The 24,940-nt window shown below is 47.8% G+C and overlaps 2 protein-coding genes and 1 non-coding gene across 4 annotated transcripts; 2 read left to right on the top strand and 1 right to left on the bottom strand.

Moving 5' to 3' along the window:
• Positions 1 to 2,067: 2,067 nt before the first annotated feature.
• On the top strand, positions 2,068 to 3,164 carry LOC9266470 (uncharacterized). 2 transcript variants are annotated; one of them, XR_001547309.3, is made up of 3 exons: positions 2,068 to 2,434; positions 2,515 to 2,819; positions 2,931 to 3,164. It is a non-coding gene; the product is annotated as an uncharacterized protein (transcript). The 2 variants fall into 2 exon arrangements; XR_010742443.1 differs by having other exon boundaries at positions 2,094 to 2,437.
• Positions 3,165 to 6,985: 3,821 nt separating this feature from the next.
• LOC4343798 (probable LRR receptor-like serine/threonine-protein kinase At1g74360) lies at positions 6,986 to 10,842 on the top strand. Its single transcript, XM_015792147.3, has 2 exons — positions 6,986 to 7,231; positions 7,316 to 10,842. Exons 1-2 carry the CDS (start codon positions 7,186 to 7,188, stop codon positions 10,588 to 10,590), a joined length of 3,321 nt encoding a protein of 1,106 aa, XP_015647633.1. The 5' UTR covers positions 6,986 to 7,185; the 3' UTR covers positions 10,591 to 10,842.
• A 2,014-nt stretch (positions 10,843 to 12,856) lies between these two features.
• LOC4343797 (probable mitochondrial saccharopine dehydrogenase-like oxidoreductase At5g39410) lies at positions 12,857 to 17,648 on the bottom strand. The gene is made up of 2 exons (XM_015792407.3): positions 16,885 to 17,648; positions 12,857 to 13,791 (listed from the first exon to the last, which is right to left on the bottom strand). Exons 1-2 carry the CDS (start codon positions 17,566 to 17,568, stop codon positions 13,105 to 13,107), a joined length of 1,371 nt encoding a protein of 456 aa, XP_015647893.1. The 5' UTR covers positions 17,569 to 17,648; the 3' UTR covers positions 12,857 to 13,104.
• Positions 17,649 to 24,940: the final 7,292 nt, after the last annotated feature.

Raw genomic sequence — 24,940 nt, 5'->3', positions numbered from 1 at the left:
GAGATATGATGGCGATCCGGCAAGTGGATTGGAGACAACGTCGAGCTTTTCTCATCACCCTTTGCAAGGTCGAGTTCCTCGCACTTCTGTGAGACGAATGGGGTGGGGGGATGAGTCAACCCACACCCCTGCATCCGTGCCTACCCTCACGCTCGCACTGTTGCACCACGCCTGCACGCGTCGGGCCTGGCTAGGTAGCAAAGGTTGAAACATGTATTCTCTTTGGGTTTGGTTCCAAGGTGCCTTTCGCACGAGTTCGGTCTAGATTGGACAAATGTGCAAACAACCAAACACCACTCACCTGCACTCGCACATACACGTCAAGATCAATGTAGGCAATCAAACACACCCATAAAGGCAATTTTCTCTTAAATGAAGGTAGTATAAGTTAGTGACAAAACCACGTGCTAGCTTAAAATGACCATATAGGTTTTAGAAATTCACTGCTAATTAATATAGATTCAAGCCTCAATAGCTATCCCAAATTCTGGTTAACTGGATACTCACCAGCTGCTTCTCAGAATTAATCTAGCTACTTAAGCAGACTAAGCAATGAGACTGCTCGAATCATGCAAGGAAAATTCATGCTCACGTCAAAATCAACGAAAGAATCAATCAGTACGTAGCAGAGCAGAGGAAGCTACCACACGAGACATGTGTGTCTTCCATCAACATGTTTCCTAAGAAAATGGATTGCAATTGTGTGGAATTCACCCAATTGAACTTGGTACCTGCAGGGAGAAAAGATCTCCCGAGAGGGACCCATTAGTTTGACACATTACACAAAAACAAACAATTAAAATAATTAAACTTGGACAGCACGGCAAATATCGACATTAGCAAGCAACATTTACTCTCTTCTCTAATGCCATATAGTCCCAGATATATCTTTGACTCTATCTATATGAGGTTCGTCCAAGAAACCTGCAGGCCAGTCGTCACAAATGAATATATAGTTTATTTGCTAGAATGAAGATCATGCATAACACATGACTATTCTCCAAAAACGTACGTCATGGGTTACGAACATTCGTGCAGGAATGTATAACCAAGTACAAAACCAAAGGAATGAGTAAATAACTTAAGAGAACTGACTTAACTGTAATAAATTGTAATGGTGTAGATTAATTGATCAAATATATAAATATTAAACTGGTGTTTATTTTTTTTTATATATAAGAACTACACAGTTGCGTTAATAATTTGTAAAATTGAACTTAGTTTCTTCAACTGATATAATTCCATTTTTTAAAAAAAGTTGTAGATCAAGTAGTTTTGTGCAACTAATTGCACAACAAAATCGGCTAGGTTTTTTTTTCATTTTTCATGTTTTGACGACGGTTTAATTTACAGCTAGCTATTTAGGATGAGAAAAAATGGTGGTGTCGTGGAAGGAAGATGTAGAACACTAGAAAAAAAACGGGCCTAGCAGAAAAACCTAGGAATAAGCTAGATTGTGAAATGTAATCTCTTGCAGATAGCAGACTATAGATCCAAATTGTGTCACAATTGAATTTGAATACTATAAAACTATTGTTCTCATGTATAAACAATCCACTATAATCCGTTAAACTATACGAGTTGTTTAGTCTCGGTCTTCAGTTTTAAAGTCTGAAAAAGAAGGGTCTTAGGTTCTTAGCGCTTTTGTTTGACTCCTGATCGTGTAGGCTGACAAGGACATCCATCCAAAATGCAAAAAACATGGTGCGTATTGAAGCAGAGCCCACCACACACTCAACTAAGCATCTTCAGAGATATTGCATGTTGAACCACTACACCAGATCCTCACATCTCTGACGGGATACCTGTGACGGGCAATCGAAATGGTCACTGATGACCGTCACCTCTGACGGGTCATACGGGATGCCGTCATCGGTGAGGCATCCGGCTGCGACCCGTCACAGGTAACTAGTCACCTGTGACGGGTTAAAAATAGAACCCGTCACAGGTGAGGTTACCTCACCTCAAACGGGTTTAAGTCCTAACCCGTCACAGGTGACTAGTTACCTGTGACGGGTCGCAGCCGGACAGCCCGTCAGAGGTGAGGTATACTCACCTCAAACGGCTCGTCCCTAGAGGCCGTCACAGGTGTGGGTGGGAAGACTTTGACTAGGGTTGGACTAATATATCTCTCTCCCTCACTCTCTCTCCCTTATCCTCACTCTCTCTCTCTCTCTCTCCCTCTCACGACTTGCGGCGGCGGCGGAGGACCCGACGGCCCTAGCTCGGGCGAGGCGGCGGCGGTGGTTTGGCGATGCGCGGCGGCGGCGGTGGCGCTGGGCGGCGGCTCTGGTTCGGCGACACGTGGCGCCGGGCTGCGGCTCAGCGGTGCGTGGCGGCGGCGGCGGTGCGGTGGCGAAGCGGCGAGGTGGTGCGGCGGCGCGTGGCAGCGGCGACGCTGGGCGGTGGCTCAGCGATGCGTGGCGGCGGCGAGGTGGTGCGGCGGCGGTACCCCCATCCTCCTCCCCCTTCTTTCTCCCCTCCTCCCCCTTCCCGATCCGGTTTTTCTTGCAGCGAGGTGGTTCCAACGGCGAGCGGCAGTTCGGCGGCCTGCATCCTCGACCGCGAGGAGGAGGTGAGCGGCGGCGCCGCGGCCTCAATCCCCGTCCGCCTGGCGCCGGATCCGTCGTCCTCAACTGCCGGGCGTCGTCTCCTCCGTCCGCCGGCTGCGTCCCCAACTGCCGGGTGCAGATCCGCCCGTACGCCGCTTCCCGGGTGCAGAAGGCGAAGAGGGCGGCGTCGAGCAGCAATGGGGACGAGGTCGCCTCCAGACCGAGCTCAAGAAGGTCCAGCATGCCAAGGAGTTCAAGCCCATCGTGGTATGATTCGATCTCAACTTGTGATTTGAACCCAGATCTGATTTCTGCATCCATCTCTCTCGTGGTTATTCTGGTGAATTTGATCTGATTCGATTTGGTTTTGCCTTGCAGATTATTCCTCTTGTGAAGGCATTGATCGAGAAAGACAAGGAAGGAGAGAAGAAGAAGGGCACCTTCGTTTTTTTTTTGTTGCTCGTCAGGTGTTTGATGAATTGCTTGCTTGCCATGGCTGTTTTATGTGTGATATGTTCATAAAGACTTTTATCTGTGATGAAATGTTCTAGATTTTTGTGTGTGATGAATGCGATGGCAACTACCCAGAAATACTTTTTTTTTGTTTTTTTTCATCGGAATCTACATCAGTGACGGGTGTTGAGCTGTGGTTGTGGCTCTTTTTTGCTTTTTTTTTTGGGGTGATTTTTCTCATATGTGACGGGTCACATGATACAACTCGTCAGAGGGGAATGACACCTCTGACGGACCTCCACCCGTCAAAGATGACTTGAGTCATCAGTGACCACTGATCTGTGACGAGGGGGTGTATCCGTCACAGATGAGAGTTTGAGCCCGTCACTGCTAACTTGTTCTGCTGTAGTGAACCAAGCAAATTGCGTTTATACTCAAGTATATGTTTGAACATATCTGAGATATTGTCCCTGCAAAAAGAAAAGATTTAAGGGATTGCAAGCTTTGTCACGCCAAGAAGTGAAGATTTTGAACTTAGGTGAAAACTCGTGTAAACCACACCACAAAGTCATCTAAAATCACAAAAAAAAATCTCATATGTAGATAGATGACGATGAATTGTTGTGTGAAAAATCTTGCCTAAATTCAACTTCAATTGTGAGATAAAAATGACAAATTTCAGACAAAGGATTGGACACTGTTTTCTGGTTCGAAATTTGTTTTTATATCCCGCAAAGATTCTTTACACGGTCTATTCATCATCATTTTAGCTTCATGTGGGATTTTTTTAGATGGCTTTTCGGGTGTGGCTTACATGAGTTTTCACATAGGTTAAGTTCCCACCATAAATTTATCCTATATATTGGTGTTTGATGTATGTCATGCATATATGATGAGGTTAATTAAAAGGCTAGGCCTTGTGTGCTGAACTTTAGGCTAATAATATAAAGGGCATGATTGCGGCTGTGTTTTTTTTTTTTTTTGGAGGGGTGGGACCTCCCCTACCCACACAAAATAAAACGATGGATTAATATATGATTAATTAAGTGTTAACTTAAAAAAACTTAAAAATAGATTAATATGATTTTTAAAAAACAACTTTCCTATATAAATATTTTTTAAAAAAAGTTAAGCAATTTAAAAAGTGTGCGCACGAAAAACGATGGAGATGAGTTGGGACCTTAGGCTAAAGAACACAGCCCTGTATATAGATGGTTATACATAATTTCTTTGTGCATTCTATGTGCATATATAGATGGTTAGACAGAATTTCAATACTCAAACCAGAATCCCATCGAGCATATCTCTTGAAATGGTAGCTCGAGCTTGGACTTGGAAGCATCTATCTTGCTAAAGTTGCTATGCACGTAGGTCTCCATCTTCTCAATTTCTTTTATGCTTTACGTTTTGTGCAAAGTTCCTTTTTCAGATAACGCTAGAAGTGCAAAAATCTTTGTACAGCATCCCCTGCCTTGGGCTGGATTGTAATAATTCCGAGTTCGATTCGGATTCGAACCCCTACCCTTTCTAAAACCCAAAAGCAACTAGCATTCACCTCCATATACAAGTACATGCATTGATTAAGAATAATCGTATTACTCAACCTCGAATAACTCGATAATTTCAGACCTCCTAAATACCCGACAGGATCTCTAATCAGTTTTAGTACCACTCATACGTCATGGATAAATGAATAAAGCAACCAAAATTTGAAATGAATGAAGCAACAAAAATGATTGAGTGTAAAATATTATATTTATATCATTAGCAATATAAAAACCAAAGCTGAAAAATAAATTATATGATTAAAAACTGTCAAATGAACTGTAGGACTAAAATTACATTTCAAAATTTTAAATTTTAGTTGTAGCCTATAAGCGAATGAACATATGACAAGGACCTAAATATTTTAAAAAATAATGTCCGCGGACACATAGAATCCTATTAGTAGGCCAAAGGCTGGTTATATATTAAACGGTTTATTTAAAAAAGAATAATTAGACTAAAAATTTTATATACATGTTGTATTTTTAGTGATTAAATGTTAATGTTTTAAAATAAACAACATAATTTAAAATTTAAATCTTAACATCGGCTTATTTATTATAGGGCAAATGATGAGATAAGTCGAATCGTAACTACTTTCTCTATTCCAAAATAAGTTATCCTGGGTGTAGGATGGGATTAAGGTTCACAATTCCGACGAAAACCGGTCGAATTCTGTGAAATTTTGAGGTTTCGACGAGGCTCGAAAGTAGAAGCCGTCTGAGATTTCGATGAGTTTCATCCAAATTCAAATTTGAATGGATAAAAAAGGAAAATAAAATCTTATAAAATAGTACGATATTCATAGAACCTATTGGGATATAAATTTTTGATAAAATTGATGTATTCTGTGTATTTACTGAGATTTACAGTAGTAAAGAAAATAATAACGAATTAAAAAAGGAAAACAATTTCAGTTTACCTCTTTTTCTAGCTACAATTGAAATTTCAATGATTTCCCTCGGAATTTTGCCAAAGCCGACGAGTTTTCGCGAGCTTATCGGTAAACTTAAGGAATCTGTATTCAAAATTTGGTTTGTGAAATTTGTTCAGAATATATCGGCTTTCTACCGGTTTTCGCTAAAACCATTATTTCGCCATAGCCCGAAATAGACAGCCATCTTGGAATCGTAAACCCTAGATAGGATACGACTGAAACTAGTTCAGCGTAAGCAACAGCGCCACCCCGACCACCGCGCGGCGCGCCCATCCGCCCCCTTCGCCATCGCCGGTCGCCGGTCACTCACTCATGCCGGATCACGCATCGTCGCGGTGGTATCGCGCTCCCCACCCCACTTGCAGTTACAGTTTACTCCGCCCGACCGCGAGCCCCTCCTCCGCCTGGAAAATTCCAAAAATCCGAAGGCCGCGTGCTGTTCGTGTTCTGGTCAGCGCATGCATGGGCCGCACGCCTGGTCGCCCGCACGCATCCGCGATCGATCACGCGCGCGCGTGCGTGTGTCCGCGCCCGCGCCCTTCTCCTCCCCGGCACGGTGGTGGACTGACCCGACCCGACCAGGCCGAGTCGCTCGTCGTCAACAACGGCGGCTTTCCTTCCCTCTTCTTCCAACAAGCAAGAGAGACCCACGAGATTAACTTCTAAACCATAGGAAAAAAACCCGTGATTAATCGGGAATTAGTTTCAGACGTGTCGATTGGTACGTTACTAATCGCAGTTATACTCGCAGCTCATACATTGAGCAGAAAGGTAGTAGCAAGGGTTTAAGGGTTGGTTTGGTTTATGGTCTAGATAGGTCTTACCAAATTTTGTTAATGCCAAATTTTGGCATTACTAATTTTGATAAGGTAAAATTGTGTTTGGATTGAAGCCAAAATAGCCTAAGTTTACTATTGAAATGTCCTATTTTCTTAGGCATGCCAAAATTTGGCTTCAAAACAAATAGACACTAAACACTATTAAAATTACCAAATATTGGTAAGCCTAATTTAGGCCTCAAATCAAACCGGCCCTAACTTTTCGATATCAAAGTAAAAGCCGCTCCTCATTAGTTTACTGAAATCCAATCAAAAACCGTAAAAACCGATAAATTTTGATCAATGTCATACGAAAACCGGCAATTGGTTTTTCATATCTGACAGATTCATAAAAGCCGGTCGATTTTTACGAAATTTCATCAGTTTTGTGAGGGAAGGAAAATAGTACAAGTTGTACTATAAAGGAGAGGAAGAAAATTCAGAGGCCATAACCAACGAGCCATCGTCAGTCGGTCCATCACCCTGTGTCCCCCGTGTGGTCAGCAGCAGTGGCGAAGTTTGAAACCCCAATTAAAAACCGAGAAAAGAAAAAAAGAAGAAGAGAGGAATACTACTTGTATGAAACAGCGACGGCCATTACCTTACCCGGTTCAATTCAACGCAGTCACATGTCGCTTATTAGGCCTTAAATAACCTCCGGTTTAGCACTCAAAAACTTTATCCTTTTTTTTCTAAACTCTCATCTCACTTCGTCAGTTCGTCCCTCTCACTTTCTTCTTTCTATCTTGCCACTGGAATTGGCGAGACGGAGTAGCAGCGGTAGCTGAGGCGGAGACGCAGCTAGCACATGAGGATTCGTCCTCCCGCCTCGTCCTCGTCGTAGCTCCCCTTGTTCTTCCATGATTCTCGAAGGCGTGCCATGTCTCCCCTGCTTCTTGGATTCCTCTGCTTACTCCTCTTCGCAGGTAGCTCTCTGTTCTTGGTTTGGTTTGGTTTGGTTTGCTCGGTTTTGCGCGGAATTTGACCGAATTTTGGTGAATTTTTTGTAGGTCAGGTGGCGGTGGTAGCCAGCGACGACGACAGGGAGGTGCTCGTCGAGCTGAAGAGGTTTCTTCAGGCGAACAACAGGTTCAACCGGGGGGAGTATGACCGGTGGCCGGAGTCCGACGCGTCGCCGTGCCGGTGGGCCGGCGTGACCTGCGACGGGCGCGGCCGCGTCACGGCGCTCGACCTCTCCGGCTCGGCCATCAGCGGCGCCGCGTTCGGCAACTTCTCCCGGCTCACGGCGCTCACGTGGCTCGACCTCTCCGACAACGGCATCGGCGGCGAGCTCCCCGCCGGCGACCTCGCCCAATGCCGCGGCCTCGTGCACCTCAACCTGTCGCACAACCTCATCGCCGGGGGGCTCGACGTCTCCGGCCTGACCAAGCTGCGCACGCTCGACGTGTCCGGGAACCGGTTCGTGGGCGGCGCCGCGGCGAGCTTCGTCCCGGCGGCGTGCGGCGACCTCGCCGTGCTCAACGTCTCCGGCAACGGCTTCACCGGCGACATCACCGGCCTCTTCGACGGCTGCCCCAAGCTCGAGTACATCGACCTCAGCACCAACAACTTCACTGGCGAGCTATGGCCGGGCATCGCGAGGTTCACGCAGTTCAACGTCGCCGAGAACAACCTCACCGGCGGCGTCCCGGCAGCCACGTTCCCCGGCGGCTGCAAGCTCAGGTCTCTAGACCTCTCCGCGAACCACTTCGCCGGAGAATTCCCGGACTCCATCGCAAGCTGCTCGAACCTGACGTACCTGTCGCTGTGGGGGAACGGTTTCGCCGGCAAGATATCCGCCGGGATCGGGGAGCTCGCCGGACTCGAGACGCTGATCCTTGGTAAGAACCGATTCGATCGCCGGATTCCGCCGGAGCTGACGAACTGCACGTCGCTGCAGTTCTTGGACATGAGCACCAACGCGTTCGGCGGCGACATGCAGGGGATCCTCGGCGAGTTCGTGACGTTGAAGTACCTCGTGTTGCACCACAACAACTACACCGGCGGCATCGTCTCCTCCGGCGTGCTCCGGCTGCCGCTGCTCGCAAGGCTCGACCTCAGCTTCAACCAGTTCTCCGGCGAGCTCCCCCTCGAGGTGGCCGACATGAAGAGCCTCAAGTACCTGATGCTCCCGGCGAATAGCTTCTCCGGTGGGATCCCGCCGGAGTACGGCCGCCTCGCCGAGCTCCAGGCGCTGGACTTGTCGTACAACGGCCTCACCGGCAGGATACCGGCGAGCATCGGGAACCTCACGTCGCTGCTCTGGCTGATGCTCGCCGGGAACCAGCTCTCCGGCGAGATACCGCCGGAGATCGGCAACTGCAGCAGCTTGCTCTGGCTGAACCTGGCCGACAACCGGTTGACCGGCAGGATCCCGCCGGAGATGGCAGAGATAGGGAGGAACCCCGCGCCGACGTTCGAGAAGAACCGGAAGGATGTCAGCGTGCTCGCCGGCTCCGGCGAGTGCCAGGCCATGAGGCGGTGGATTCCGGCGACCTACCCGCCGTTCAACTTCGTGTACACGGTGATGACGCGGGAGAATTGCCGCAGCATATGGGATCGCCTCCTCAAGGGCTACGGGATCATCCCGATCTGCACCAACTCGTCGTCGCCGGTGAGGTCGAACACGATCTCCGGCTACGTGCAGCTCTCCGGCAACAAGCTCTCCGGCGAGATACCATCCCAGATCGGCGCAATGCGGAACCTCAGCCTGCTCCACCTCGACAACAACCAGCTCACGGGCCGGCTGCCGCCGGCGATCAGCCACCTGCCGCTCGTCGTGCTGAACGTCTCGAACAACAGCATCTCCGGCGGGATCCCGCCGGAGATCGGCCACATCCTGTGCCTCGAGATACTCGACCTGGCGTACAACAACTTCTCCGGCGAGCTCCCGGCGAGCCTCGGCAACCTGACCGGCCTGAACAAGTTCAACGTGTCGTACAACCCGCTCCTCTCCGGCGACGTCCCGACCACCGGCCAGCTCGGGACCTTCGACGAGCTCTCCTTCCTCGGCGACCCCCTCATCACGTTGCAGGATCGAGGCCCTCGCCGGCAGAGAGCGCCACAGGCCGCCATTAGAGGGCGCGGGATGTCTCCGAGAACCATCGCGCTGTGGTTCGTCTTCTCCCTCATCATCGCCTTCATCGCCGGCACGGTGGTGTTCATCATGGCCAACCTGCGGGCGAGGTTTCCGGTGGACCAGGACCCGGACCCCGAGTCGCTCTCCTGCGAGAACCCCAAGTGCGGCGGCGGCGGCGGCGGCGGAGGCAAGTGCGGCGCGTTCCATATGTCGGCCACGTCGTCGCCGCCGTCCGGGTGCTCGTCGTCGTGCGTGACGGGTTGCTCGTCGTCGTCGGAGGGGGTGAAGGTGTTCAGGCTCGACAAGACGGCGTTCACGTACCGCGACATCGTGGCGGCGACCAGCGGCTTCTCCGACGACCGCGTGGTCGGGCGTGGCGGCTACGGCGTGGTGTACCGCGGCGTGCTCCCCGACGGCCGCGACGTGGCGGTCAAGAAGCTCGCGAGGCTCCGCGACTGCGGCGGCGGCGGCGGCGGCGAGGACAGCGGCGAGCGCGAGTTCCGCGCCGAGATGGAGGTGCTCGCCGACCGGATGGGGTTCACGTGGCCGCACCCGAACCTGGTCACGCTCTACGGCTGGTGCCTCGCCGGCTCGGCCAAGATCCTGGTCTACGAGTACCTCGACGGCGGCAACCTGGAGTCCCTCATCGGCGACCACGCCGCGTTCGGGCGGCGGCGGCGGCTGGACGCGGCCATCGGCGTGGCGCGCGCGCTGGTGTTCCTGCACCACGAGTGCCGCCCCGCCGTGGTGCACCGCGACGTGAAGGCCAGCAACGTGCTCCTCGGCCGCGACGGCGGCGTCAAGGTGACGGACTTCGGGCTGGCCAGGGTGGTCCGCCCCGGCGACACCCACGTCAGCACGATGGTGGCCGGCACGGTGGGGTACGTGGCGCCGGAGTACGGGCAGACGTGGCGCGCCACGACCAAGGGCGACGTGTACAGCTACGGCGTGCTGCTCATGGAGCTCGCCACGGGGCGGCGCGCCGTCGACGGCGGCGAGGAGGAGTGCCTGGTCGAGTGGAGCCGGAGGATGGCCCAGGAGGGGTGGCCGGCGAGGGAGGCGGCGGCGTCGAGCGGCGCGGTGCTCTGGGACATGCTCATGCTCGGCATGCGGTGCACCGCCGACTCGCCGCAGGAGCGGCCGGACATGCCGGACGTGCTCGCCGCCTTACTCGACATCGCCGGGTCCGGCGGCGGCGGCGAGTAAGCAAACAAGCTCACATAGTCAACGTAGGTGTAGATAAAAAAATCTCACCAACAAACAATTCTTCTTTTTTTCTTCGTACAAAATTTTGTTTCCAAAATCTCTTTTTTTTCCCTTTAATTTTAGCCCCAATTCTTGATGTGAATAACACAAGTAGGATCATCAAAAGAGAAGCAAATTTTGGTTGTATCCATCACATTCTCCCCCACAATGTAAATGCATTCAATAGTTCAAGCACAACAATCTTTTTTTTCTCCCGTTGTGTTCTTCTCCCACACCACCTCATGCGGAAGACAGATTCCGATCACTCGAGAGGACATTCTCTCGCATTCAATTACAAACCACCATCCCAATATTCTTCTACTATACTACCCTCACCATCCCAATATTCTTCTACTATATTACCCTCACGTAGAAGATGGATTATGATCCCTCGAGAAAACGTTCCCATGCATCGCAATTGCAACCACCATCAGAACGCCTATTTCGCTTTGGTTTCACGCTCGCTTTCTTGGACCGTGACGTCTCTATGCACGCACACACGCACACTCTTCCCCTCTCACTAGTCATGATGCATCGCACTGAGAAAGCGAGATGGTCAAAGACGAGACAGCCAAAGGGATCGAACGTTTTTTGGGCCATCACCAGCACACACACCACTTTGCACGCATACTCCATGCAACGGGGAGGAGGGGGACAAAGGTGTTCGAACAGAAAGCTCTCATGGAAAGCACACGGTCCAGTCCAGGCAAGATGCTGCTGCCGCTGCCTGCTATCGAATGAAATCCGTATGGAGCACTACTCCATCCATCCATCTGCAGGAGGCGTGCACGCGAAACCAAATGGGAGACAAGAAGAAAAGAGAAGAAACGCGTACTGGTAATCCATCATTATTCCCACCCAATTTCCCTCTCGAATTCGCGTTCGAACGCGCTCGCCCGGATCCCCGGAGTAATCTTGCCGGTTTGCAGATTAATCATCTACGAGGGCCATTTGATTGTTAGCTGGTGTTGCTATTTTAGGGTCTTCTTAAGAGGGTAGTGGGGCTCTGTCCCTCCCTATTTTTTAAGTTGCGTTTAGCCACCGTAGTAGTTTCTTTCTTTTTCTCGTTTTTTTTCTCATTTTTTCTTTATTTTTTTGGCATAAGTCGGTCTGACGGATTGCGGTGCGTATCAAACGCTCTTTTCTTTTAATATATTGACATATAATTTTTTTTACACGTTCGCGAAAAAAAACATTAATCCTATTTGAAACATCGGGATTTGAATTTGCTGTATGAGTAATTTGAAAGTTTTCACGAGATGATTTTGGATTGGATTTGCCGTTTCGGCATGGGCTTCGTTTCCTTTTGTCCGGTCCACGAAAGCGGCCGCCGCTGGTCGGTCGGTCGTCGCGGGGGCCCACGGGGAGAATAAGCAAAAGTCGTGGCTTTGAACGAGGAACCTGTGGGAGGGACGACGGCGACGGCGACGACGCGAAGCAGGAGCAGCAGCTGCTGCGGCTTTCGCACGTGTGCGCGCGCGCCCATGCGTGCGTGGCCGTGTGGCTCCAACCGGCACGGAAGCTTCTGGCACATCACCGATGGATAAATTTTGCCCGAATTGCACAGCGACTTTCTTTGAGAAAAATAGGATACAGAATGCACGAGAGTACGAGACAACATTGCTACGGCCCCAATGTTAGTATTTTCACTGTTCCACGGAATAAGGCACCATCAAATTTAATGTTTCAAGAAAAGTTAAGACTGATCAGGTTCTTTACAGTGGAACACTCTAAACTTAACACTGTTGCTTGTATTTACGGCTAATCATTTCCTTAGATATATCGTCGACAGCAAGATGTCGATTCAATCTGTCAAAGATACTTCTAGGGATAGGATGTGCGTGTGCGCATTTATAGAGGATGAATATGCACGCTTCGTGAGTACCTTTTTCTCAAAAAAAACATTAACTCTTAAAAAACTAATATTTAACTTAATTTTCTATATACTACTGTATATATATAGCAGCAAAATCATACCATAATAAGGCCGAGTTTAGTTCCAAACTTTTTCTCCGTACTTCCAACTTTTCCATCATATCAAAACTTTCCTACACACACAAACTTCTAACTTTTCCATCACATCATTTCAATTTCAACCAAACTTTCAATTTTAGCGTGAACTAAACACACCCTAAATTAAATTTAAATGTCGTAGACAAGACAATGCCCTTGCTTTCACAGGCCAACAACCATCTACGCTACACTCGTGGAACCCAGATGATTCTCATTACACAGGAACGTCATTTTCATTTCAGATGGAACAGTATAACAACTTGTACTACACACAAGGACAACACATAGTTTCGAGTTTCGACATGTAGAAACACACTGTTACTTCACACAAACACAACACACGTAGCAAGAGACTACTACAGTACGTTTCTTCAGTGTAAGGTAGCAACAAGAGGCAGGTTCCAGGAAAAGGGCAACAGGTTCAGGAACAAACCGGTAGATGCTCAGCTTCTGAAGTTCTGATCACAGTGTCCTAGTTGAGACAAGGTCGAACGACAGGCCATTCTCCTGGAGGCGCTGCTGGATATCGGTAGGGCCGAAAACGGCACCCGGTGTGTACACCCCGCCCTTAGGTAGGTTCCCTCGCTGGCTCAGCAGGACGAGGGCGCATTGGACCAGGACGATCGGGGTTGTGATGTAGCCGATCTCTGGTCCCGAAACCCTCGTGATGATCTCCTTGTCAGGCTTGCTCCCGCGGTCCGATGCACGAGCCGCGTCGCTGTAGCCACGCCCGACGAACCACATCTTGAACGAGGCGCTGCTCACCTGTTCCTCCGTCGGTCCGCTCTTCCTGAACCAACCAGCGGAGAAGAATGAGGGGAATTTTAGTAGGAGGGACCTGCCAAAGGAGAAACCTCCCAGCAGGCCGATGCAGAGTCCAGTGAAGATGAACTGCGCAATGCCCAGCAAGGATTTGGAGGTGAGCTTCACTCCGAAATGCGCTGGTTTAACAGAAGACCAGAAGCTCTTCCTATGCTCAGCGAAATCCGTGGATTCTTCCACCCCAGGAAGGCCCTCAGGATGCTGTGTCACTGTTGATAGGGTTCTCTTCACAACCACTGTGTCTGCAGAAGGTAACTTTATAGTCCACAATCCCAGTGCCTTGTCATGTTCAACCAGAGATCCTTTGGGAGGTGGAGGGCCTGGAATCTGTCGAAAGCAATAAGCGTTAGCATCAAATGTGATTATTATCTCCAAAGAAAATAGTTTGGTTTCTATCATAATTTCACCCAATAGGCACCATCGCATGCAATGAATTTAAGGGTTTTAGTTTAAGCAGCAGCAGAAACAACAACAATAACAACATGAAAAGTGTTTCCATGCTTCAGTCCTTCAATAGGGTAAGTAGTAAGAAACATCTTACAAGATGCTCTTCAAAATTTTGCAATTCTCAAATTTGCAACTCATAAGTTGTAATGAGTAAGATTCCTGCAACAGTTAGTTGGATATTCATTCAGAACAGACTGTGGAATCAAATTCCTTATTTAGTTCCTCTACATTGAGATTTTTCCCTTCCTCACCCTCTTACTTCTATTGCAATAGGTCAATAACTAAAATGAAAAAACACATTAAAGTCAACTTTACATCATAAATTCATGTAGCTATTGCTTTCCTAACTCCTGTTGCTCTCTTCATATTTTGGCAGTAGCCTGCCATTTAACAAGATCTATCTATTAACTTATTAAAGGAATAGAAAAAGAAGCCTCCACGTTCGCTCTCACGGCTTAGAAATTCCCACATTAATCGGAGAAAAAGAAAAACAGAGTCCATATAGAAATACAATTTAGAAATAGTTGAAATTCGGAATTAAAAAATAAGGAATATTGGAAGAGGAGACTAGAGTCCATATAGAAATACAATTCAGAAATAATAGAAATTCGGAATTAAAAATAAGGAATATTAGAAGTAGAGTATAGAGTCCATATAGAAATACAACTAAGAAATAATAGAAATTCGGAATTAAAAATAAGGAATATTAGAAGTAGAGCATAGAGTACATATAAAAATACAACTAAGAAATAATAGAAATTCGGAATTAAAAATAAGGAATATTAGAAGTAGAGCATAGAGTACATATAAAAATACAACTAAGAAATAATAGAAATTCGGAATTAAAAATAAGGATTGTTAGAAGTAGAGTATAAAGTCCATATAGAAATACAACTAAGAAATAATAGAAATTCGGAATTAAAAATAAGGAATATTAGAAGTGGAGTATATAGTCCATATAGGAATTTTAAACTAACTAAAATTCGAAATAAACATAATAAAATTGAAAGTAGAGTTTACAGTTCATATAAAAATAGTACAATTTACAAATAACTAAAATTCAAAATTAAAAAAACATGGGAAGAAGAGTCTAAAGTCAATATAAGAATACAATTTAGAAGTAACTGAAATTCAAAATTTAAAATTAAAGAATATTGATAGATGAGTTTAGAGTCCACATCGAAATAATAGAAATATTCAGAATTAAAAATAAATAATATTGGAAGAACAGCCTAGATTCTATATAGAAATACAATTTACAGATAACGAAAATTCGGAATTAAAATAATATTGAAAGACGAGTCTAGAGTCCATATAGGAATATAATTTACAAATAACTAAAATTTGATATTAAATATAATTAATAAATAACACGTATATAAAATGCAATATGAATTTACACATTAGTAGATTCGTAAGTTAGCACAAAATTTAAAATTATGTTGTTATTTTAATATATTTGAATAATACATTGAGAAAACATATATGCTATTATACGAGAGAAAATATAATGATGCTAGCCGCGCAATCTGCGCGGCTAGCCATGCTAGTTTTCATGATTAAGTAGGATTTTAACTATTTCTATGTGAAAATAGCGCAGTGATACTTAAGAGCCTTGGTGTTGTGGTAAAATTAGGCGTGTAGGTTAATACATCACTCTGATCTTAATCAAAGGATAACAGGCCCTGTGAAAGAAAAGAGGCTCTGTCTTGACTCATGTATTAATAGAGCGGAAGAAAATAGCAGGCCCTAAGAACACAATACTAACAACTTGGAGAGGGAAGCAATTAATCATTATCAAGGACATCAAGGGGAAGTGTGGAGTACTCATATAGACATGTAAGACACATAAAGAACTAGCAAATGTCAATATGATGCACAAAGAAACAAGAGAACCTATTCCTCATGGATTAGCGTCACATTCACACAAAAGGCACGGTACCAGTCATTTAGTTTACATGTCACCAGTATGACAGTACCGAGACTTTTTTTCTAAAAAAGGTGAAAAGTTATTCATTAGCTCAAAGATGGTGCATAATATGGCAACAACTTGATAGAATAGTGGATTAAGTGGCAGAGTTTGCTTGGCATGTGATTGTACCAAGTACCAACAACAGACCACTTGAAACAAAGGTGATGGTTAGAGTAGGACATATAGATCTTTTGTGGACAAATTAAAAAGGGAAAGAATGATACTGAGTTAATTAAAGGGCGCCCACACAGCATGTTTCACAGACATCAGTAGTGGTGTATATCGTCTTAATAGCAGTCGAAATATGTGGATCGCCCTTCTTCATTGTATCTATTCTGTAACCTTCAACCATCTTATACTTATATTAAGAGTCTATTCCTCGTTTGGAAAATAAAATTGTACTGCTCCAGTACAAAACTCTATTCAGCATACCCCTAGGGGTTTTATTTTTTCCTGCTATATTCAATGAAAAGGCACAATCTCGTGTTGTTTTCCCTTCAAAAGAAAAACTCTATTCAGCATGAAATAAACATTGATCGACAAAAACCAAATTCTCAATTTTATCATAAGGACAATAAGTTTGCTCTTAACCAATTGTCATTACCAATCATCATTTTGTCAAACAATGTTTGGAGCATTTGGGACTTAGGATGTATTCTATATCAAAACAGGGAAAATTTCATCCTCGGGCAAACTAGAAAACAGCACAAAGGAAATCACAACCATTCACAATAAGTCAATGACACCAATAACAAAAGAAATTTCACAATGGACCAATAAAACTAGAAGGTTATCAACACTGAGCAGCATATCCAATTAGGGGACGAATCATCCTTCTAAGTTCTAACTGTATGCAAATGTTGTTTCGGTGAGGTAGCCTTAGTTCCCTTATCAACTACCACGCCATTGAATGATCGAATTAGCAACTTTATAGATGATTGAATTAGCATTTGATAGAACTCGTAAATCAATTCACAAACTGAGAGAAGTCGGTAGCTCACATTGGGCCTGGGTCGCCTTGGCCGCGACCGGCGCAGCGCCTGAAGTTCACCGGCGTTGGCCACACCGAGCACGGCCGACTCGTACGTCCCGAAGTTCCCGACGATCCTCTTGTCCGACTCCAGGCTCAGGTACGCCTGCACAGTCACCGGCACGGACGGCGGCGCCCACTGCCTGGAGTGGAACAAGAACCCGAGCTCCGCGGGGATGGAGTCAAACCCGCAGGCCGAGATGATCAGCGACCCGTTCTTGGCGGCGGCCTCGTGGAACTCCGCCTCGACGCGCTCCATGAACTCGGGCTCCCCGGAGATGTCGAGGCAGTCGGCCCCCGCGGCGGCGCAGGCCGCCGCGACCTGCCTGCCGTGGAGGCGGAAGGGGCCCGCGCAGGACAGCACGACGCGCGCCCGCGCCGCGAGCGCGGCGAGGGACGCCGGGTCGGAGGCGTCCGCGACGAGGATCGGCAGGTCGGGCGCCGCCCCCCCGGGCCCCGCCGCCCAGCGGAGCGCGGCGGCGACACGGTCGCGGCTGCGGCCGGCGAGCGCGAGCGAGCGGAGCGGGGACGACGACGGGGGCAGGAACTTGAGCGCCTCGCGGATGACGTACCTTCCGGTGAACCCCGAAGCCCCGAAGATGACGACGTCGAACACCTCCGGCGTCGGCGCCGGCGGCGGCGGCGGCGTCGCCATCGGCGGCTGAGCGGTTTGGGCTCGCGAGTCCGTGGACTGGTTGGCCGGTGCGGTGCGGTGCGTTGGGCTCGGTCGGTTTCCGACTCCGACCGGGTGGGGGTGGCTTTTCTACTGCGCGTCGCGAGCGTTTTTGACGTGCTAGATGGGCGCGCGGTCACGTGGAGTGGTACTAACTTGCAGTTCGTTGCGTTTCAGGTTAGGGTTAAGTGTAGGTGTCAGGTGGGTTGTTGTTGATGCTCCTGCAAGTGCCATGTTTAGTTCATGTGATAGATATCGAGGTTTTGGTTAGCAAGTGGGTTGTTGGCTGAGTACTTGCATTTTGCTTAGCAACATTCTTCTTTAATGTGAGCCCTGTTCGTTTCCTCTACTAGCAGAGATAAAATTTTGGATACTCAGTGACATATTTTTCAAACGGCTAAACGGTGCGTTTTATGGGAATACTTTCTATATGAAAATTGCTCTAAAATATCGTATTAATCTATTTTTTAAGTTTGTAATAATTAAAACTCAATTAATCACACGTTATTACCAATTCATTTTTGCATGAAACACTTAATCTTTATCTTCGTCTTTATTTTCAGGAGATTCAAACACCACCATAGATAATATAAATAAAACACGGTAAATAAATTGTTGGCCAAAGCTAATTACGCCGTAGAACTTAAGAGGCTCACAAAAACATCGTACAACCATGGATTGAGAAAAAAAACTCGGACCCATAAATCACATAGCTCAGCTTAGACTCATATATAATATCATAGGCTAGCTAGCTCGCATGAGCCGGATAACCGCTATATTATACTACCTCCTAAAATAGAACATTTTTTAGCTATTAGTCTAGATCCTTACATACAATCAAATTCATAGCTCCTTCATCATTGTTATTGTCTTTGTTAGCTCTTTGTGCCGTATATGTCATCCCACGAAAGACACTGGTCTTACATTTTTGTGGATCATCCCAGTAACCAAAACGATGGAGTGCAGTTTCTTGCGCTCTAATTTGGTCCTTCCCTAGCTAATATGCAACCACCGGCTTGCAAAGCTATCTACTCCAATCAAAGGAGGTATTATGTCAATCTTGAACTGCATGCACATTAGCTTACATTGTCTTTTTGAATTTATAAACAAATAAGAGGTGTGTTTGCAGGTTTGTAGCAACTAGCAACGAAACACACAACAGTCACATATTTGTGCCTCACATTTAAGCTTTAACACAAGTTATAGAAGGCTATACTTGACTTAATCCAATCCTTATTACTTCATTTGTATCAAATTATAAGTCGTTTTAACTTTAGTCAAAGTCAAACCATTTCAAGTTTATAGAAAAATATAGTAATATTATCAAATTAGTTTCATTATAAATATATAATTGAATATATTTTCATAAATGTATTTGTTTTGGATTGAAATTTTTACTAGTTTCTCTACAAATTTGATTAAATTTGAAACTGCTTGACTTTGACTAAAATCAAAACGACTTATAATATAAAATGGATGAAGTATTTACTTGCATTTGACTTTCCATGTTACCGAGACTGTAACTGCCACCTCTTGTTTGCTTGTGGTATCTGCATCCAACTCGTCCCGTAACCATGTAACTGGCACGTTCCCGCTGAACTGGACACATGTTCTTCACGAAAATATAATGTTTAACAGTTTAGAAAGCGTGTCTACAAATAATAAGAAAGTAGCTCAGCCGTGTAGCTAGAAGAATATTGTTTACACGTAGCCCTGCTAAAAGTAACTAGAAGAATATTATTTACACGTAGGGATTAACAGAATCATCTAAACACAAAATGACAAATAAAAACGTCTATAGTCAAGAAAAAAAACATTTTCTCACGTGCCTCTACCTTACTTTTGATTTTAAATTTTTTTTTCTTTTACAAGACACAAACGTAGACGCTTATATATACACATACGCAGTCACCTCTATAAATATGCACACACATCCCTACCCCTATAAACACATATAAAGACTGAGCCGGCACATGCATATCGAGATTGATACACATGAACGTATCACACACCTTTACCCATATGAGCACATTTAAAGACTGAGCCGACATGCATATTGAGAGATTGATACACATGAATATGTTGCACACCCCTACTTATATGAATACTGAGCCAGCACATGCATCTTGAGATTGATGAAGGTGTATATATTATAATTGACGAACTCACCGAAAGTGTATAACTCGAGATTGACAAAGGTCTTATCTTATTGTTAAAGAGTACATCGGTTATTTATGAAAAAAAAACCGTAAATACGAGCAACAGTACTAATCTAGAATTTAAACTCACGTCAACTCGTTCCACCACAGGAAAACCTATGGCGCCCATAGAATTTTTGCATCATGACATTTGCTACACGCCAACAAAGTGCCGACATACTGGTCAACTCCACGCAATATTCCATGTCTCCTATACATGCGCAATAACAATATATTAATGGCTCATATAATCCACAGATATACTTTGTAAAATATCAGTGTTTGCCTCTCTGTTTAGTCTTAACGGAGACGGTATAGAAAGCTTACGTACATAGCAGAGAAAGCCTACACATCTGAACGGAAGACAGCAGACAAACGCCTACACATCTATATAGATATGCATTTCTTTTTACCCTTCTTATAAAATTTTCTCTAAAATTACTTATCCGATATACAATCCGATTACACCATTGTGTTCGTTACAATTAAATCTTTACAACAAGATCTTACATGATTATATTGCGACGAAAAAATATTTATGTTTGTAAATTACTTTTATTATATACGTAAGTTACTTTTATCATATATATATATATATATATATATATATATATATATATATATATATATATTACTTTTATATTTGACTAAGTTACTTCTTATACATTCATAATGCTCTAAATTGATTATTTGTATTATTGTTTTTAGTCAATTCTGTAATTTGTGGACTTTAAATTTAATTTTTCGATAGACCATATTTTCTTTCCTACAACGAATTTACTTGTAACAATTTACTTGCATTTTATGCTAAGTTACTTTTATGATTTATGTAAATTATTATTTATACTACAGAGAGTTAGAAGTACTTCTATTACATAACTAAATTACTTCTGTTGCATATAATTACTTCTACTACAGAAACTTATTTCTATTGCATAGCTAAGTTACTTCTATTATATAGCTAAGTTACTTCTATTGTATAGCTAAATTACTCTGCAATTTAAATACATGACTTTTAAATTAATAAAATATTTGAATATATATCCAATATGGATATTGCATTGTCACATATTTTATGTAGAGCATAATGACGCAAATAGATCCAAAAACAATACGTGATTTAAAATATATAAGTTATTAAAGAGCTTAAATCACATATATGACAAAAGTAACTTACAATATATATATATATATATATATATATATATATATATATATATATATATATATATATATATATATATTGTCGGTGACATGGGACCGGGAGTATCACGACTAGAGGCTTGAGGCAGACACAATCGCCCACGTGGCCTGGCACCCTCGGGGGACGTCGGGCCCGAGGGTGATGTGTGCGCCCACCTCTTGGTCTCCCCGAGGGGGGGTCGGACCACTCCTGCCTCGCCCCCGAGGGCCGAGGCGCCCCGACCCCTCGCGGGTTCTACTCCGCGTGTATGGGTTAGGTGAGCACAGCGGGGCTCACCTAACCGCATTTATTGCGGCTCGGCTAAACGTGTCACGCCGCACGAAATACAGTGCAGTGCACTCGTTTATCCGGTCTGTGACCAGTCACAGACCGGTCAGATCGCGGGTTAGGAGGCGACAGGCGGTCTGACGCACGCTTCGCCCCATCCCGTCAAGACGAGAGCTTCTAGGCACTCGTCCCCAGCTGGAGCTAGCGTGTTACCTCCCAGAGATGGCACGTTAGCCCCGGTCGGATATATGCCAGGCTTCATCCTAACCATTACAAGCAAGATGTTGTGTGAAGAAGGGCAAACATGCACGTTGCTAAGCTGACGCGTGGTGGACAAGAATGACCGATTTGTGACCGGTCTGACACTGATCATGTCGTCGGCAGACAGCCACGTTCCCAACACGCGCCTGCCCCCGGCAGAAGTGGAGGTAGGTATGTGCCGTCCCGTCAGAAGGACGTTCGGAGGGCAACCGTGCAAATCTCCGTCCATTTATGAAGAGAAGAAAAGTCCAGTTTGGAAAGGGAGGGTGCATGTGGTATCCCCTTGAAATATAAAAGGAGGACCTTGCCCATGGAGAAGGGGGATTTTTTGGATTCTTTCCTGATTCGGAACCTAGAACAAAGGGGGAGGTTGGCTCACACTTTGTAGCTCCTTGATACACAGATCCACTAAAAACACAGGAGTAGGGTATTACGCTTCTCAGCGGCCCGAACCTGTATACATCGCTTGTGTCTCATGCTCTTTCGATAGGTCGCGATCTTTCCACGTACAGAGAGAGCTTGGGATCTCACCCTGAGCCCCCGGCCGAACCGGCAAAGGGGGGCCTGTGCGGTCTCCCGGTGAGGAGCCCCACGCTCCGTCATCTGGCGCGCCAGGTAGGGGGTTCAGCGTGTGTCTTCTGAGCTCTCGCACTCTGCCCTGTGCGCCAAGCTTTTCCTGTTCAGCCTGATGGCCGAGCAAGCAAAGGCGCACGACCTCTCTCCGAGTATGAGTGGCGACGACGGGGAGCCGAACCCACGCCGTCGAGCTCGTACTCCACCGCCCCCTCCACGCCAAAGTCCTAAGCAGGGGGAGGCGCTCGAGAGGGTCGAAAGATCCGCGACTTCACCGATCGCGGGCGACGGAAAAGAACGGCGAGATGGGGAGCGTCGCCTCCTCGTCTACGGCGACGGCAGCACGCCCCAGGGCGCGCTCCAAGCTGCGGGCGCGCTCTTACGCCACCCGCCTGTCGTCCCTGACCCGGAGTCTCCAGCCCAACGATGGCTGGACGACGTGGCCAAATTGGTCATGACGGCGCGGCAGCGCCTAGATGCTGGTGGGCGGTCCTCCGCCACCAAGGCCTCTGGTGCTGCTACCACCGGCTCCGCATCGTCAAGACGGAGGGCACGACGAGCGGCAGCCGCTGTTCGCCGTTCGGCTGCCACTCCTTCGTCGACTCCTTCGACCCGGGAAGATCTGCGTGGGGAGCAGGACGCCCGCACCAGCATCGAGCGCCGGCGCAATGACCGAAGTGCTGCCCACGCAACGGAGGGCGCTTCCTCGTCCAGAGTGTCACCTCGACACGGACGTGGGGATCAGCCCTCCGTGCCCCCGGTTGGTGGTGTCGGCTGTAGAGCCTTTGTGGCGAGTCTTCGGAATGTCCGTTGGCCCCCAAGGTTCCGGCCCACCATCGCCGAAAAATATGATGGCAGCATCAACCCCGCCGAGTTTCTCCAGGTCTACACGACCGGGATTGAGGCCGCCGGGGGTGATGACAGGGTCATGGCGAATTTCTTTCCCATGGCCCTGAAGGGGCAAGCGCGGGGTTGGCTAATGAACTTGCCACCCGCGTCTGTCCACTCCTGGGAGGATTTGTGCCAGCAGTTCACTATGAACTTTCAGGGCACATATCCGCGCCCAGGTGAAGAAGCGGACTTACACGCAGTACAGCGAAGGGATGATGAGTCGCTTCGCTCGTACATTCAGCGGTTCTGTCAAGTCCGCAACACCATACCATGCATCCCTGCACACGCGGTAATTTACGCGTTCAGGGGGGGCGTGCGGCACAACCGCATGCTCGAAAAGATCGCCTCCAAGGAGCCCCAGACTACCGCAGAGCTTTTTCAGCTCGCGGACCGAGTGGCTCGCAAGGAGGAGGCCTGGACTTGGAACCCCTCCGGTTCCGGTGTGGCAGCTTCGGCCGCCCCCGGATCCGCTGCTCAAACAGGGCGGCGTGACAGGAGGAGGAAAAAGAGGTCAGTCCATTCCGACGACGAGGGTCATGTCCTCGCCGTTGAGGGCGCTTCGCGGGCCACCCGAAAGGGGAGGCCTGCGAGCGACAAAAAGAAGGAGGCCAGCGCTCCCAGCAGGGAGCGCCCCACCGGCAAGTGGTGCACCGTCCACAACACCTCCCTCCATGACCTTGCGGACTGTCGCGCAGTCAAAAGCTTGGCTGAGCGGACAAGGAAGTGGGAGGAGGAGAGGAGGCAGGAGCGCCGGGAAGGCAAGTCCCCGGCGGTTCCTTCCGGCCATCGGCGAAGTGAGGCCAAGCAGAAGGCCCCCGCCGAGGACATCGATGATGGCGATGATGACCTAGGTTTTCAAGAGCCTGGGGCCACCATTGCTACCGTCGATGGAGGAGCGTGTGCTCACGTTTCTCGCCGGAGCTTCAAGGCTATGAAGCGAGAGCTTCTGGCCGGGGCCCCTACTCATGAGGCGACGCGTCGGGCGCGGTGGTCGGAGGTTGCCCTCACCTTTGACCAGACCGACCACCCACCGTGCGTTGCCCGGGGAGGGCAGATTGCGATGGTGGTTTCCCCCACCGTTTGCAACGTGAAGTTGGGGCGGGTCCTCATTGATGGAGGAGCAGCCCTCAACATCCTTTCCCCCGCAGCCTTTGATGCCATCAAGGCCCCGGGGATGATGCTCCGGCCGTCCCAGCCAATCATCGGTGTGACGCCGGGGCACACTTGGCCGCTAGGTCATATCGACCTCCCGGTCACCTTCGGTGGACCCGCCAATTTCCGCACGGAGCGGGTGAACTTCGATGTGGCGGACCTCAGTCTGCCCTACAACGCGGTCCTGGGGAGGCCCGCGTTGGTGAAGTTCATGGCGGCGGTCCACTACGCCTACCTCCAGATGAAGATGCCGGGCCCCGATGGCCCCATCTCTGTCCATGGCGACCTCAAAGTCGCGCTCGCTTGTATGGAGCAGCGCGCGGACCGCCTCGCCGTCGTGTCCAAGCCCGAGGGTGGCGACGAGAGGCTTGGTACATCCGCCCCCGCCGCCCCGAGGCAGCGGATAGTCACGTGCGATGAGGTCCCGGTCAAGGAGGTTGTCCTGGGCGACGGCCCGTCCAAGACCACACGGATCGGTGGTCTCTTGGATGGCAAATAGGAAGACGCGCTCGTCTCTTTCCTGCGGGCAAACGTTGACGTCTTCGCATGGAGACCGGCGGATATGCCCGGGGTCCCCAGGGAGGTGATTGAGCACCGTCTCGCCGTACGGCTGGGCGCAAGGCCGGTCCGGCAGAAAGTGCGGCGCCAGGCCCCGGAACGTCAAGCCTTCATCCGCGAGGAGGTGGCGCGACTTCTGGAGGCCGGATTCATCCGCGAGGTCATCCACCCGGAGTGGCTGGCGAACCCGGTGGTCGTTCCTAAGGCGAACGGCAAGCTTCGGATGTGCATCGACTACACCGACCTTAAC

This window comes from Oryza sativa, chromosome 7 (genome assembly GCF_034140825.1).
Source record: "Oryza sativa Japonica Group chromosome 7, ASM3414082v1".
Taxonomy (NCBI): Eukaryota; Viridiplantae; Streptophyta; class Magnoliopsida; order Poales; family Poaceae; genus Oryza; species Oryza sativa.
Note: the sequence above shows the minus strand (reverse complement) of the source record. Positions and strands in the feature narration are given on the sequence as shown.

Excerpts from the sequence above, each read along its gene's own strand:
- LOC4343798 (XM_015792147.3), top strand. The coding sequence starts at position 7,186 with ATGTCTCCCCTGCTTCTTGGATTCCTCTGCTTACTCCTCTTCGCAG. Across the intron at positions 7,232-7,315 it reads CTGCTTACTCCTCTTCGCAG|GTCAGGTGGCGGTGGTAGCC; the intron begins GTAGCTCTCTGT and ends AATTTTTTGTAG.
- LOC4343797 (XM_015792407.3), bottom strand. The coding sequence starts at position 17,568 with ATGGCGACGCCGCCGCCGCCGCCGGCGCCGACGCCGGAGGTGTTCGAC. Across the intron at positions 13,792-16,884 it reads CAAGGCGACCCAGGCCCAAT|ATTCCAGGCCCTCCACCTCC; the intron begins GTGAGCTACCGA and ends TGCTTTCGACAG.